We start from the raw sequence: 13,753 nt of genomic DNA on the forward strand, positions 1-13,753 counted from the left end.
CCTATAAGAGCTGTAGGGATATGAATGATGTTCTTCCTTCCTTAGCTTTGGGGTGGAATCCTATGAGAACCAGGATTGTGATAAATCACAATAGTAATTTTTTTACAAATGGTGTTAGGACTGTTATTAGAGAACACAAGAGGCAAACCACAGTCCAGTACAGGTCAGTATTTAAAGGTGACTCTGTGTGTATATACATACACACAGGTTTTTTTCATGTTTCTGGGAAATAAAAAGACTATAAAGCACAATTTCTTGAAACTTCGAAGGCTTGAATTGATCTTAAAGGTCTGCAAGACTGAAGTAATGCACTCAAACAACAGTTTTTGGGAGATCCTGAAAAAATAGAAGAATTGAAGACGGAAAGAAAATTGTCTTCAACTGTTTGGACCCCTCTGGTTTGATGTGAGGTGGTTATTTTATCTGGTAGCATTTACCAAGGCCTTACTGTGAATATATTCTTGTAAGTCTTTGGATTTGGCTGCAAACTGCCATGTGAATAGGTCTGGCAGGAAGTCAGTGTTTAAGACTAAAATAATGCACCAATTATGTCTTCAGACAGGAAACACTTCCTGTAGTCCTGGGTTAATCATAAAATCATTGAACTAGGATACTTGGGGAAAAAGGAGGGTGTGGTCCACCTGCTAAACAACACAGTGTATGTTATTTCCCATCCAAGGAAGAAAGAGCAAAATTGTGTCCAGATGACAAAATACTTAGAGCTCAACGGTTCTGTTTCAGCAAACTTTAAAGTCTCTTTTGTCTGAAAAATAATGTCATGTTTCTTGAAATAAACTTTTCCAAATTTGCTTAATTAAAAGCATGTCACAGAGAGAGCAATGCAGCCCCTCCCATCATCACCCACACCAGGACACAAAAAGGACACAAAAAGACAAATCAAAAAACTAATGCTGGAAGGGAGGAGAGCCCTGTTGGGACAGAACATTGCAGGGGACACAGACCATGTGTGGTGACAAGCACAGCGTAGGATTTTGTTTTTAGAAAGATAACACAAAGGTCCATTAATGGAATGTAACCTCAAAAGATAAGGACCGAAAGTGTAAAACCCCAAACTAACTCAATCTTGAGACTAAAAGTGAGTTATAGGGACCACTTTCTCATTGTAAGTTATCACCAAGTCAGATACAACTTTCAGGGAAATTGTCAGAATGTATCATAGAAGAGATTTAGCACAGATTTATTATAACCAGGATGTGTTCAGTTAAGGTCTTAATATTACTGTGAGGAAAAGGTAACCACGGGGTTACCTTGCTCCTTAAAGAGACTATGAAAAGCAGAGCTACCAGCACTCAAGACTAAAAAAACCCATTCTGTTGATGCATCTGCAGGTTTGGAAAGCGCAATTCAATTTTCTGCAGTTTGTATTTTCATCCTCACCTCATCCGTGAACACAGCAGTGACAAACCAGACACAACGCAAAAGAACGGAACGAAAATCTGCCGTGAGGACGAGTGGATGTGAGGGAGACTTTCCAGGAACAGGAAGGGAAGAAGAAGAAAATAAAAAGCTACAGAGACCCAAAGTCAGTCAAAACCTATTGGGTTGCTTGCATTTTTGAGGACAGAATACTAAAGGGTATGATCTGGAATAAAGCAAAGAGCAGAACATCAGCAAACTTAACCTTTCTATATCTACCGTGATCTATCTATCCATCAGTGATCTGCTGTATGAAATGATAATACTAAGGTATCATTTGAAGTAACTGAGGTATCATCTGAAGCAAGATATTCAACATTGCCTCTATTTAATTATTAAATGTAGCTTAGGACTAAAGACAGTATTATAATGTCAACATACCAAATGTGGAGGCTCATTCATTCCAAGTGGTTCCTGCAATAATAAATACATACACATATGTTAAAAACCCCCCAAATCAATTACAATTAATTTCCTAGGAGACATGTCAAGTTCCTGAAATTCGTTAATTATGAACCCAAGAGCAGAGAAAAAACACACTTCCCAGGCTCTTGGCACAATTCTCTTTCCCATTTTTGCCATCAGCTGCCTGTAAGCTCACGATTACCTGCCTGACTGTTCAGTGCCTTTCACACAGAGAAGTTGCATCAGCATTAATTAGTTCGTATAATGTGGATTAGAGTCCATGCAAATGTCTCTGCATTTGTTTTTGAGGCTGTTTCTTGAAAAGATGCAGAATTAAAAACAACAGATGACTGTAACAGCTCTTTAAACACGTGATCTTCAAAATAAGGTTAAATGTTCCTTTCCTATTTTCAGTGCATTAGTATAATTTACTACTTATTATTTATTTATTGCTTATTATTATTTAATACTTATTACTGAGGATTGTCTTTGCTTTGCATTTGGGTTTTGACAGTTCTGGCACTAATCTGCTTGGGCAAGTTACATTACCTTGGATTGAATAATGGATTAAAAATATTCCTGTCTTTATTCCCTGTGTGTATTACATATATTTCAGTATAAAAATAATAATAATAAAAAAATCAGATTTCTATTACGCAACAACAACATAGGTCAGATAAATTCTCAAGTATTTTTATATCCATTATTGATTAGGCATTATAAATTACTATGTTTTAAAGCAAATTAATCTTTCCCGGCCAGGTTATTCTTTCCCTTTATGCAGTCTGCCAAAGAGAAGTTCTTCTTTTGAGGTTTCCCTGATAATTTTCTCAAGATATAGAAAGATCCACAGTGTCCATTTAAGTCTGAACAGACTCATGATGTCATTTACAAGGGTCTTTAAGTTGTTTCCAAATAAACAGACAAGTTGTTATAATGTGGGTTGTCCTGTTTAATTATTATGGAATGTCCTGGACTCCAAAGGCCTCACTTCTTTCAAGTTTCCCCCTTAACAAGTTCTGGTAACTCACCAACTTCACAGGTCGAATTGACATGATGATTTTACTGGATCCTCCCCAGTCAAGGAAGCATTTGTATTTTCCTTTCTCCAATACATATTGCTCTCCACAGAAATATTTCTGCTTATATGCCACCCACCTGGAGAATGACACAAAAATTAACCCCAAACCATCACATTTTTCTGTGCAGTCTGATGACAATGCTAGCAAGTTAAACGCAACAAAAAGCCCATCTGACAGACAGTGCAACATTAAACCCGAGGAGACAAAACTGTCACACCTTTGATTTTCTGCTCTTAATTTGCAAACACTGTTTGACAAACACACAGCTCTGGGTCTCTGCCTTTCCATCAAATATACACTCAACATGAGATGATGCTTTTCTCAGAAACAAGAAACACGAAGGAAAGAAATTTAGTTGACAAGTTTTCGAATCTCTCTCAACTGAATATTCAGTATCACATAGTTCTGTAAAGCATCCCTTCAACTGTTGTCATGCAAGACTCTGGGAATGCTACTGCATTGAACTTGTCTCACAACCCTCAGGATTTTGCAGTTCTCACTTGTATCCCTCCTCTCCAAACTGAGTTGCAGCCTTTCATTCTTGTATTTTATCCTCGTGAGACACTAATAATCAGCCCCTGTGTGAGTAGTTCCAAGTCCCCCACTATTGCTCCCCATCCTAAATTTGAAGCCTTCTTAGTCTCACTTAACAGCTGCTGAAACCTATCACCATCACCATTAGGGTAGGTATGACAATGTTAATATTGTACTTTTAAAATTAATATTAAAAGTCTGGAATTTCAACCCACGATTCCATAGTGCTATTTTCCCATAAATCTTTTATGTTTTAGCATTTGATATTATTTTTCATGCACAGTAACCCTGCCTTCCATGTAATAGCCTACTCCATCATTCCCATGGAGTGGGTGACTCCCCTGCTTATCCTCCCTGTCAGTCTCTGCAGTATCTGCTGGATCAGAGCTGTTACTTCATGCCAAGCATTCTAGCTCCCCCACATTAATTTTTAGGCTTCTGGCACTTTAGAGTTTTGTCCTTGCTCCATCAGTTAATACCACATATGTCTGTCTGTCAACAGACACTGCAGGTGGTCTAATTTACCTTTCTTACTTATTTTCTTTCTTTTCTTGTTTATTTTCCTTCTGAACTTTACATATGCACACCACATGTTAGCCAGGTCCACCCTGTAGACTGTACCAGCTTGAGCCAGCTACTCTTCCACACCTCTTGGTTTAACCCTTCCTTTTAGTTAAAACAGTTCTATAAAATTAAAACATTCAGTGCCAGCAGTCTGACTTTCTTACAAATACAGCACACCTTATCCTTTCTATAGAGGCTCTACCTGTCCCAAAATCTTAACATACCTAAAATCTCTCTTCTGTTTTACTCCCAAAGCTCCTTTATAATGAAACTACAGTGACACCTCTGGAGGAACATCACAAGCTTTGTCTAGTAACAAGAATGTCCAGATCCAAATCAAGGTACAAGCATGAGAGCTACAGAAAACTAAAGTTATTTTTTTCCCCTTCCATTCACCAAGGAAACATAAAGAAACATTTTTCTCCTCCAAATGTTTACCACCTGTAGCATGTGAAACACATTCTGTCAAAAGATGCACCCAAACTTGCACAAAGATACTGAAGAGTTCCCTCCATGTATTTCAGTAGACTTACACTCCACTCCTCACAAGAATAGATCTCGTCTCTGGGCCAAATCCAGCCTTCTCCAAATCCGGGATTTCTTCATTGGTGATGTCTAATGCCTTCCCATCTTCATCATCAGACTGAAAAAGTGCCACTGATGACTCTATGAAATCCTAAGAGGCAGCAAAGGAGTCAGAAGACAGGCTGTCACAGTTCAGCAACACTTCAGAACAAAAAACATTTTGGAAAAGAGTTACAGCCAGAAAGACAGCGTTTCATAAAGCACTGAAGGGACCTGGATCCCTTCTGTGGATCTTTAAGGGATATTTTGGCATCGAAGTTCTGTAAAAACTGGCAGCCTGGCAATCTGATATGGACTTCAGTGGTTTCCACTGAAGAGATAAAGAACCTGCTGCCCCTCAGCACCATCCTTTCCTCTCTGAGGATGACTGAGAGTGCAAAGATGCCCATGTGGGCAAGAGAAGAGTTGTGGATCTTCCAACAACTGATCTTCCAACAACTTCAAAAATGACTATTCCAAGTATCATCACGACTACAGTTTTTTACTTCAAGTTCTCCTTCCTCATCCCTTCCCAGCAACATGGCAATAACCATGGAGAGGAAAAGACTGGGTAAGATCACCTTTCCAGCATGAGGGATTTGTACTTTTTGGATACATCCGCGGCATGACTAATCACTACAGCTATTAATAAATCCTGCTTAACACTGTCATGTTCCCTCTTACATAGCTGTGTGACACTGCTCTCTGCTATCAGCTGGCTTAGCTCCCTGACCAGATTACTTGCAGAGCTTCAGATTATTTGAATTTGGGTTTCAAATCTTCAACTTTTTAACCACTTAGAAATTCTAAGCGCGCAGTTCAGTCACTGCTTGGGAAAACAGAAAACAACAATCCATTCACTTTATTCCTTTAACTTTTAACATAAACCATGAACTGAATTTCAGTGTTTCTCAAACATTCAGCAATGTTACAATAAGTTGAAGCTAAGTAAGTGTTTCGAACAAGAAATAAAGGCTATCAAGCAAACAATGTGGCTGACAGAGATCCACAAACATATGAGGACACCATAGGAATTATTACACTGAATACTTACTGCTGTAGCACTTCAATGTTACCAACCAGAGAGCAATATGCTGCAGGCTACACTGAGAAAACAAAAACTTATAACTGTCAAAACCCACTTGGAAATTAGGGCCAGACCAAAGATGCAGCCAGACTCCTTTGGCTGGGCTCTTTAGAGGACAGGATACAATCACAAGGAATTATGAAAACTAACTTTAGAACAAACACTTGATGTAACTCCAGCTCTCTGCATTGTTTACAGGACACTAGAAGGTAATGGAACAAATTATGTAGTAAAACTGGTTTTCTTACTAAGTTGACCACCTCCTTCTTTAATTTATTTAAACAGTTGCAACTATTTCAGGTATACACTAGAAATTAAAGTACCAGGTCCGACAAAATCATCATGAACAACTGCAGCTTCAGACTACTTTTCTGGAAAACAAACAAACAACCAAACCAGTGCAGTATTGGTGCAAATGGAAAACAGCTACTCTTAACAGTCCTAAAGCAGAAACTTTATAAAAGTACCTGAGAAGTCATTTAGATCAAATCTACACAGAATTTCTTTGACTACATTTAAAATACTGAAATATATTCACAAGTCAAATTACATTTAAAGCATGTTTCAAATTCAGTCATCATTCTTTCCTGCCTAAACTTCCACTACAGTTTCTCTTACAATAAGCAATAGGAGAAATACTTCTATAAGAAAAGACTTTCAGAGCGAGGTAAATCATTGCAGACTTGAAAACATTAGTGGGGAAGCTCCAAAGGCAACATACTCTGAAAAAGACTCAGAAACTTTGCTCTTTCACTCAGCCATGGGCAAAATCCCAGCTTCACACATTCAACTTGACACCGAAGAAAAGAAGTAAATGCAACTGTCCCCCAAACCAGCACAAGGTACAAACTGCTGCCTGCCCTCAGGAACAGGCTCTGTATTTGACTGTGGTGTGTTCAATATAGATGCTGATAATGGAGCTTGGCAGTAGCTGGAAAAAACCAATCCCACAAGATCTTTCTGTCTCTGCTTTCAAAACACTCCCCAAATCCCCACATTAGCTCTCGAAATACGTAAGACAGCTAAAACCTGGAAGCTCTTGCAGTGTGCCTGTGAACATCTTCACCAGCAGCAATCCCTTGTTTGTGTGCAGTGCCTAACCTTCCAGATTTGTCAGGAAATGAAATTCCTGCCTCAGCTTGACTGCAGCCACTGCCATGTGTACAGAAACAGGGGTTGGATTTTCCTGGTGCTAACAGGCTCTGGTGGAACCTGTCATGTTGAGTGTCATGGTGCAGGAATATCTGAATAGCTTTGCAGAGCACTAAACCCCATTGAGGGAGCTGGGACTGACACAGGCTAATGAGGAATGCTGTACCCTGCTCTCTGAAGAGCCTTTACGTGCCTCTGGACCACACTCCCCGCTCTGGGAGCACAACACAAAGACATTTGATCCGACTCTGCCTGCAGCTGACTCAGGTACACGAGGCTCATTAGCTTCAGCTTCAGGCCCTGTGAGCCAGGCTGAATTGTTTTCAGGTCTGGGCTGACCTCAAAGCCAACACAGCCAAGGTCACCTGGTGTGATGCTCCAGCAGAAAAAATACAAGTCTGGCTGAACTGGCCCTCCATGAGACACAGTGTGTGCATAAGAACAGGGTCAATGCCCAACCCCACTCCCTACTTAAACGGACCATGAGTAATGCATGGTCATTTCACAAAATCCTAAATCTTCTAGAGAGAATCTTAAATTCAATTTGACTAAACCAGAATTCTAGGGAAGGGCAATAAAGTTCTGATATGTAGGAACACCGCCCGTTGCTTCTCCTGAGGGAATTTCCAAGGTTATGGAGAAGATCTTGTACATTTGCTGTTATGCACACAGAACTAGTTTTGGATTTTTGCCCAGGTCCCCTTGAAAACAAGAGCTTAGTACTAAAATATTTTTAAAATCCTGACCTTAAGTATCATATACAAAGTCAGGAAGGGGAGCATATGGCAAGCCTGAACACTGACACGTGTGGTGCACATTGGAGGGAGGCAGGCAGGCAATTGCTGGTCAAGCCAAACAACAGAATGCCAGTGCCCTTAGTCATTTTATTGGCAAGCAGCTCATTGCCTTTAGTTATGCTACAACCTGAGGAAAATTGTTCCCTGCACTTGTATTTTATTAAATATTGACACATATTTATATGCCAGTTTGAATGATATATGTTGATTTATGACTGCGAATGATATACATTTTTAAAATGTTTATGAGTTGAGTCTTGCCAACTCTCCCAGGTGTGAGTCAAATTGAATACATCCATGTATGTGGAGGGTCACTCTTACTGGCCACACACATTAATTTTAAGCTTATATTTACGACCTTTGCCAAGACAAAGATCTAAAAAGATCAATTTAACTTGCTCAAGTGTCCTATGTATAGCTGAAAAATAGAGAGAAACTAAGATTAGTCAGTAATTGAACAGGATTCTGCATATTCAAAATTAAGAATCTGAAGAAATTTCCTGCCTGTTTTTTTCTCAGAAACCTGTAAATAAATTATTTAAAGAAGTATAGTTTTCTTTAATTCAGTTTATTCTCCTATCTTTATTTTAAGTTGTATGATAGATTCTGATTATAAACACAGCTTTTGCTAGGTGCCTTTCATAAAAACCAAAGCTGTAAATTGTGAATTTAAGTATGGCCTTCTTGGGTTCACATAAACTTTTTATTTTTAAAAAAAGGTAATGACTGTTGAGACAGCAAGTTTGCTCTAAATGCCTATCTTCAATCTTCACAAAATTCCTGGCTCAGGAATATCACATCTCCTCAGATGAGGAGATGAGTAATCTGAGTATACAAAACTGAGTAATATCAGAGTGAACAATCTGAGTCTCAAAAGGAGCCACTCTTTGCAGTTGTATTTAAAGTTCACAGAGTTCCCATTATAATGAAAAAAATCTTCGAACCCTCAAACAAACAAACAAACAAAAAAACCCAAACCAAAGGAAATGACAAAGAAGTTCTAATCCCATGTTTCCCCATCACTAAGAAGTCTTTGCCTCCAATACTGGACTCTTACAGATAGTTTTTATTATTATTTCATCTTTGCCTCCACTAAACCCATTTTAGCAGCAGGGATTTTTTTTTACCATGATTATTTTTGCTGCCAAAATTTTCTGGCAGAAAAATCACAGAGACAGAGGGTAATGCTGTTTTAAGGCTTGTAACAGCTGCTGTGTTGAAAGCTATTTTTATTTTAATAAAGAAGTACACTGTACACTTAGGCACGTTATGCTTTTAAGAAAATTCTGTTAGATTCAAATAGCTTGAAGTGCAGAAGGGAGGCCTTTGGAAAATCTGGCAGGTAGACAAGGAATTCTGCACGATATACTTTTTCTGTATGAGTATCACAAAGATTATTTAGGACCTGCTTCTGCTTTGCAATGTATGCACAGTTCAGCCTAAATTTCAGCCAGCAGGAGAAGAATGAGAATAAACACGGGCAAAAGATGGAATGACTAAGCCCAAGACAGCTGTGCCATACACAAAGAATAACCTTTCTCTTTATGTACAGAGCTGTGCATAATTTGTGTGAAATGCATAGGAGCACTTACAGCCTGGAGGAACCGGAAAGACAGCAGGGCACTGTCAGCTCCCCCCCAGGAGTGTCTGTCTTCATAATCTCCCTCCTCCAGCAAGTACTGATGGCCTTTGTAGCGTTCCTTGTCATAGGCAACCCACCTATGGCACAACAAGGGAAAGAGAAGTCAGTAAGAGCAAAACAACTGCACACACCGTTTTCCAGAACAAATGAAAGGGGAAGAGAACATCCCAGGAACACTAAAATGAGTATCACAAACTCAGCTGATGAACAAAGCAATGCTTGTTTGAAACCACAAACCAGCAACCCATGAAGTGTTCTTTGTGGATCAAAATCCCCCCATGTGATTCTCTATCCAACAATAGTTTATTCATGTGACACTTCTCCATGTGCCTCCTCTCAGTCAGCCATATTCCCAACCCCAATATTTGGTACTAGAGAGACTAATAAGCAACCAGTTGCCAAAACATTCCAAGCCACCAATTGTCAATGATAAAAGAAATAAGCAGTAGATATCTTCAGTGGATTAATAAACAATGAGTTTCTACCCTTGCTGGAGCTGATGGCAAAATTAACAGATTTCAACAGAACAGAATTTTGCCTGCTTGTACTGTTTCCTGCTCGAATCCAAAACCAAAGACATATAAATAGACAAGCAAATTGAATATATAAAGTATACTGCATATGGAATATCTTTTAGCACTAAATGAACAAAACTTTTTAAAAGTATTTTAAAGAAATAGATAAGGTTCAATTAAAAGAAGGTATTTCCATACCAACTTTGAAATCTCTAATAGAGTTTAATTTGAAAAAGTGCTTCCCCCTCCTTCTTTCTTGTAAGCATTTTTTTTTCATCAAAGCTCCCTTGTAAGTATTAGGGCTGCTGTACAAATTCTGTTGGCACTGAATCTTGGCAGGCAGGGATAGCTTTACTTTTAGTACCATTTGGTTTACATTAATTCAGCTGTTTAGGTTACCGCAGTACTAAAAATAAAAGCTGCCACAACAGACAGAACAATGATTTTTAATAACTTGAGGCTTCCCAGATAGTGAATACACAATGCATTTATGAAGAGATTACTTGAGGAGTAACAATTAAGTTTGTTTTTAATTTAGTGCTCATAAGATTCTGACGACAGCCTGAAAGGATGTATGTTATTCAATCTTTATGGTGAAATAATAACATGGAAATCCCCCAAGGAACAAACCCAAAATTTTCTAAAAACTGTGTTATTACCAAGGTCTTTGGCAGAAGGTCTTGGGAGAGGCTGGAAGAACAACATGAGGGGTTGGCAGCTCTCTAGAATAGCTGGTGCTGAGTCTGCCTTGTAAGAGCCCACCTGAGGACTGTGTTACACAGCCCTGTGTTATATGACACGGAGAGGGCAGGGCTACAACAAATCAATCCAATGCCTCAATAAAGGAAATTAATAGTAGATTCTTAATTCCAGACAACATGCAACAGGTGACGGAGGAAAACCATTAAGACAATAAAACAGTTTATATGTTTCAGAGGTATTACAATGCCAAACTGAAGAACTAACCACACCTATCCAAGGTGATTTCAGCAAATTAAGTAGAGACTATCAGAAGTATAAAGCAATATGAATAAAGCTCTGTGAGAATGCTCTCATTAAGGAACAAAGTGGCCTAGTTTATTGATATCCAAATGGTAAACACTGACTCCACACCTCTCACACACTTAGCTTTATCTTCCAACATTCCCTCAGAGAGATAAGCCATATGTAGAGGTAGTTGTACCCAAGGGTGATGCTTGACAAAAGAAACATATACTCCTTTTTTTTCAAAATGTTTTACCTGTGAAAAATTCCAATCACCACTTAGTTAGCACTTCTAAGCAATTAGTTACGCTTTCCTCCTTTAAAATAAATAATTATAGAAATGAAATATACTTACACTCCACCAATTACACGTATTGATCCAATTTCCCAGAACTCTTCTTCGCCAGCAAACAGTGCTGGGACAGAAGTGACATTTTCTGAAAACTCTTTGGACCATCCTCCAAAGTGGGTTTTCTCATATATTATTATCTAGAAAACATGAAGTTGAACAATGACCTAAGTATGCCCTGAATAGTAATTTGAAGTTTGTGTTTATGTACTGCTACAGTATGTGGAAGACCCATTTTCCCCCCTCCATCACTACGAAGAAAATTCAGGATTGCATTCCTCAGCCCTTCTGATTCCTGGGTGCTCTGAAAGCTGGAGACCCTATTTGGGTTTACATGGGCTTGTCAGGCTATTTGCAGACATTTCCAGACAGCAGGATACTTATTTACATAACTCTATACACATAAATGTACTCTCCAGCTACACGACTATGATTTATAACCTGTAATCCTGTGCCTGGGCAATGAATATTAGCCTGCAGTGAATCCTACCTGGTCACAGGCAGACAGATGGAGCTTAACCCTTCAAAAGTAAATGAGTGGTCTTTGCCTGTACTTTGCTAAAGTTACTTGAATGACCCCCTTCAGGTTCCTCATCTGCCCAATCGAACAGATCAGCTATTAACAGTATTAATATTTGTTGCAGTGTTTTAAAAAACTCCTAAGTTGTGCATGTATTCGTACAATTAAAAGTCACTTAAGGCATTAGCATTTTTGTGGAGAACTAGAAAAAGGAGAGAGAAGGAGAAATAACTCTGGATTAGCTTTCTGCTCCTCAGATCACAGAAGGATCACGGTCTCACTCACGACTCATACTGGGATAAGGCATAGGAAGGAATTCCTGCACCCTTCCTCCCTTTCTCCTTCTTTATTTTTAAACTTGGTATGTTAAATGGGAAAATCTCTCCTGATCCCTTAACCATTACAGTAACTAATGTGTCAAGTCAAAAAAACTGGTTTTATTTTGTAAAAGCTTTAAAATTCTTCTATAGCAAATTGATGTTCTGCTAATGTGAAAAATGAACTACTACTGCTTTTACAACTCATGAAACACTGACTTTGACAGCATTAGTGAATTCTTCTTCGGCAGCCAACACTGAATACTTAATCAAATGTCATATACCCAAGAAAAAGAAAACAGCTTAAATAAAGGCTTTATATTTCAAATGTGCTGGTATTTTATTCTCAGTGTCCTCAGTGCTTACCTTGACATTCATTGGCATTTGTACCTTCAGTCCACCCTAAAAAAAGATGGGGAGGAAAATAGGTATTTATATTAAAATTGAAGTGACACTTTGACACATATTTTACAGTACTACCAGAGTATGAAGTCTTTGTAATTATATTCACCATTTTCAGTGCTGGCCATATAAAACACTAATTTAAATACTTTGATATTTCAAAAGGGCAGGGACACTATAAACCTGACCTACAAACAAATCAGTGCATTGCTAAGTCTGTAAGGCTGAAAGCAATTTAAAAATATTCCTTCATTGTCTATTAGCAATAAAAGGGAAATAATTTACCATGTGTTTTTAAACTAATTTATATTGTCCAATTTTTAAAATTAGATTTTAAAGCTTTGTTGTATGACTTTCTTAAGCACAGACTGTAGAGCTCCAAGAAATTATAAAGACCAGAAGAGAGAGAAAGCTGACATATTCATGGTCAAAGAGCAAATACAACAAATTTGCTCTTTCCATCTTCTCTGGAAATTTCAGAGAATGATGTTCTGTGAGGGAATAAGACACCTCACTTGAGGGACTACAGAGACTGTTATTAGGTCTTATTTCTTTATGGTTTTTAAACTCTCTCCCTGTAGGCTTGCTATGTATACAGCAGAATTATGTGTTATACCCCTTCACATTCTTTCATATGTGTTGTCTATTAACACAAAAATTAGCTGCACCTCGCAAGATTTTTGTGCAATCTTTGGTCAGAAGAATATTACACTCCTTTCTGGTCTTCCATTCCCAGAAAAAAGGAACATTAGAACCCAAGTTATATTTAGGTCAAAACCATTGGGGAAGCAACAGTAAGAAAAAGGAAGGCACACAGTTATTAGGAATTTGTGAAGTCCTCACCATTTTTAAAGGACGCAGGGATTTTACATCTGCTGATGGAATTTCGGACGGCGAATCGCATTCTTCCAAAACCATCATCTCTCCCTTGTAATTAAAGTCTGAGTAAGCAAGCCATCTATAACAGTCAGGATAAATGACTCATTAATCTCATTAATTAGATGACAAAGATTTTACTAAAATTATTTTCCTTTTTGTACTCATAAGAGCTAGATACTGTTTTAGATACTGGTAGCACATCAAAACAAAGCTGTAGTTGAATACACTGGCAACATCACTGCTAAGAAAATCTCAGATAGTTTCTCTCAGTCCAAGCTAAATATAAATGAAAGAGAAGAAAATTACCAATTTGTTCACTTACTTCAAAAAGCCATTTTGGTATATTATGAGTATACAAAAAAAAGTCAGCACTGAGGATAAGAATTGAATTTTCACCTTATGAACTAAAAGGCTTCTAACATCAATCCCATTTCATTTTTTTCACTGGAATTTATTAAATTACGATGATTTACATCACTTCTTTGTAAAGCTATTGTAATTTTGACACGAAGATTAAAAATGC

General features: G+C 38.1%; 1 protein-coding gene across 3 annotated transcripts in view; it reads right to left on the bottom strand.

Annotated features, from left to right (window-relative positions):
* Positions 1-13,753, bottom strand: part of CRYBG3 (crystallin beta-gamma domain containing 3) — an 86,573-nt gene that overhangs the window by 18,779 nt on the left and 54,041 nt on the right. For all 3 annotated transcript variants that reach the window (XR_007903434.1, XM_051781129.1, XM_051781130.1), the window contains exons 9-15: positions 13,195-13,309; positions 12,316-12,351; positions 11,119-11,252; positions 9,215-9,341; positions 4,556-4,698; positions 2,874-3,000; positions 1,819-1,851 (exon numbers count right to left, since the gene is read on the bottom strand). Coding sequence is in view for 2 of the 3 variants with exons in the window: in XM_051781129.1 (XP_051637089.1) it covers positions 1,819-1,851; positions 2,874-3,000; positions 4,556-4,698; positions 9,215-9,341; positions 11,119-11,252; positions 12,316-12,351; positions 13,195-13,309 (715 nt within the window). In the remaining variant the exon portion in view is untranslated. The remainder of the gene's footprint in view (positions 1-1,818; positions 1,852-2,873; positions 3,001-4,555; positions 4,699-9,214; positions 9,342-11,118; positions 11,253-12,315; positions 12,352-13,194; positions 13,310-13,753) is intronic.

Source organism: Manacus candei, unplaced genomic scaffold (genome assembly GCF_025592945.1).
Source record: "Manacus candei isolate 608988 ecotype Guabito, Panama unplaced genomic scaffold, ASM2559294v1 h1tg000014l, whole genome shotgun sequence".
NCBI classification, from domain to species: Eukaryota; Metazoa; Chordata; class Aves; order Passeriformes; family Pipridae; genus Manacus; species Manacus candei.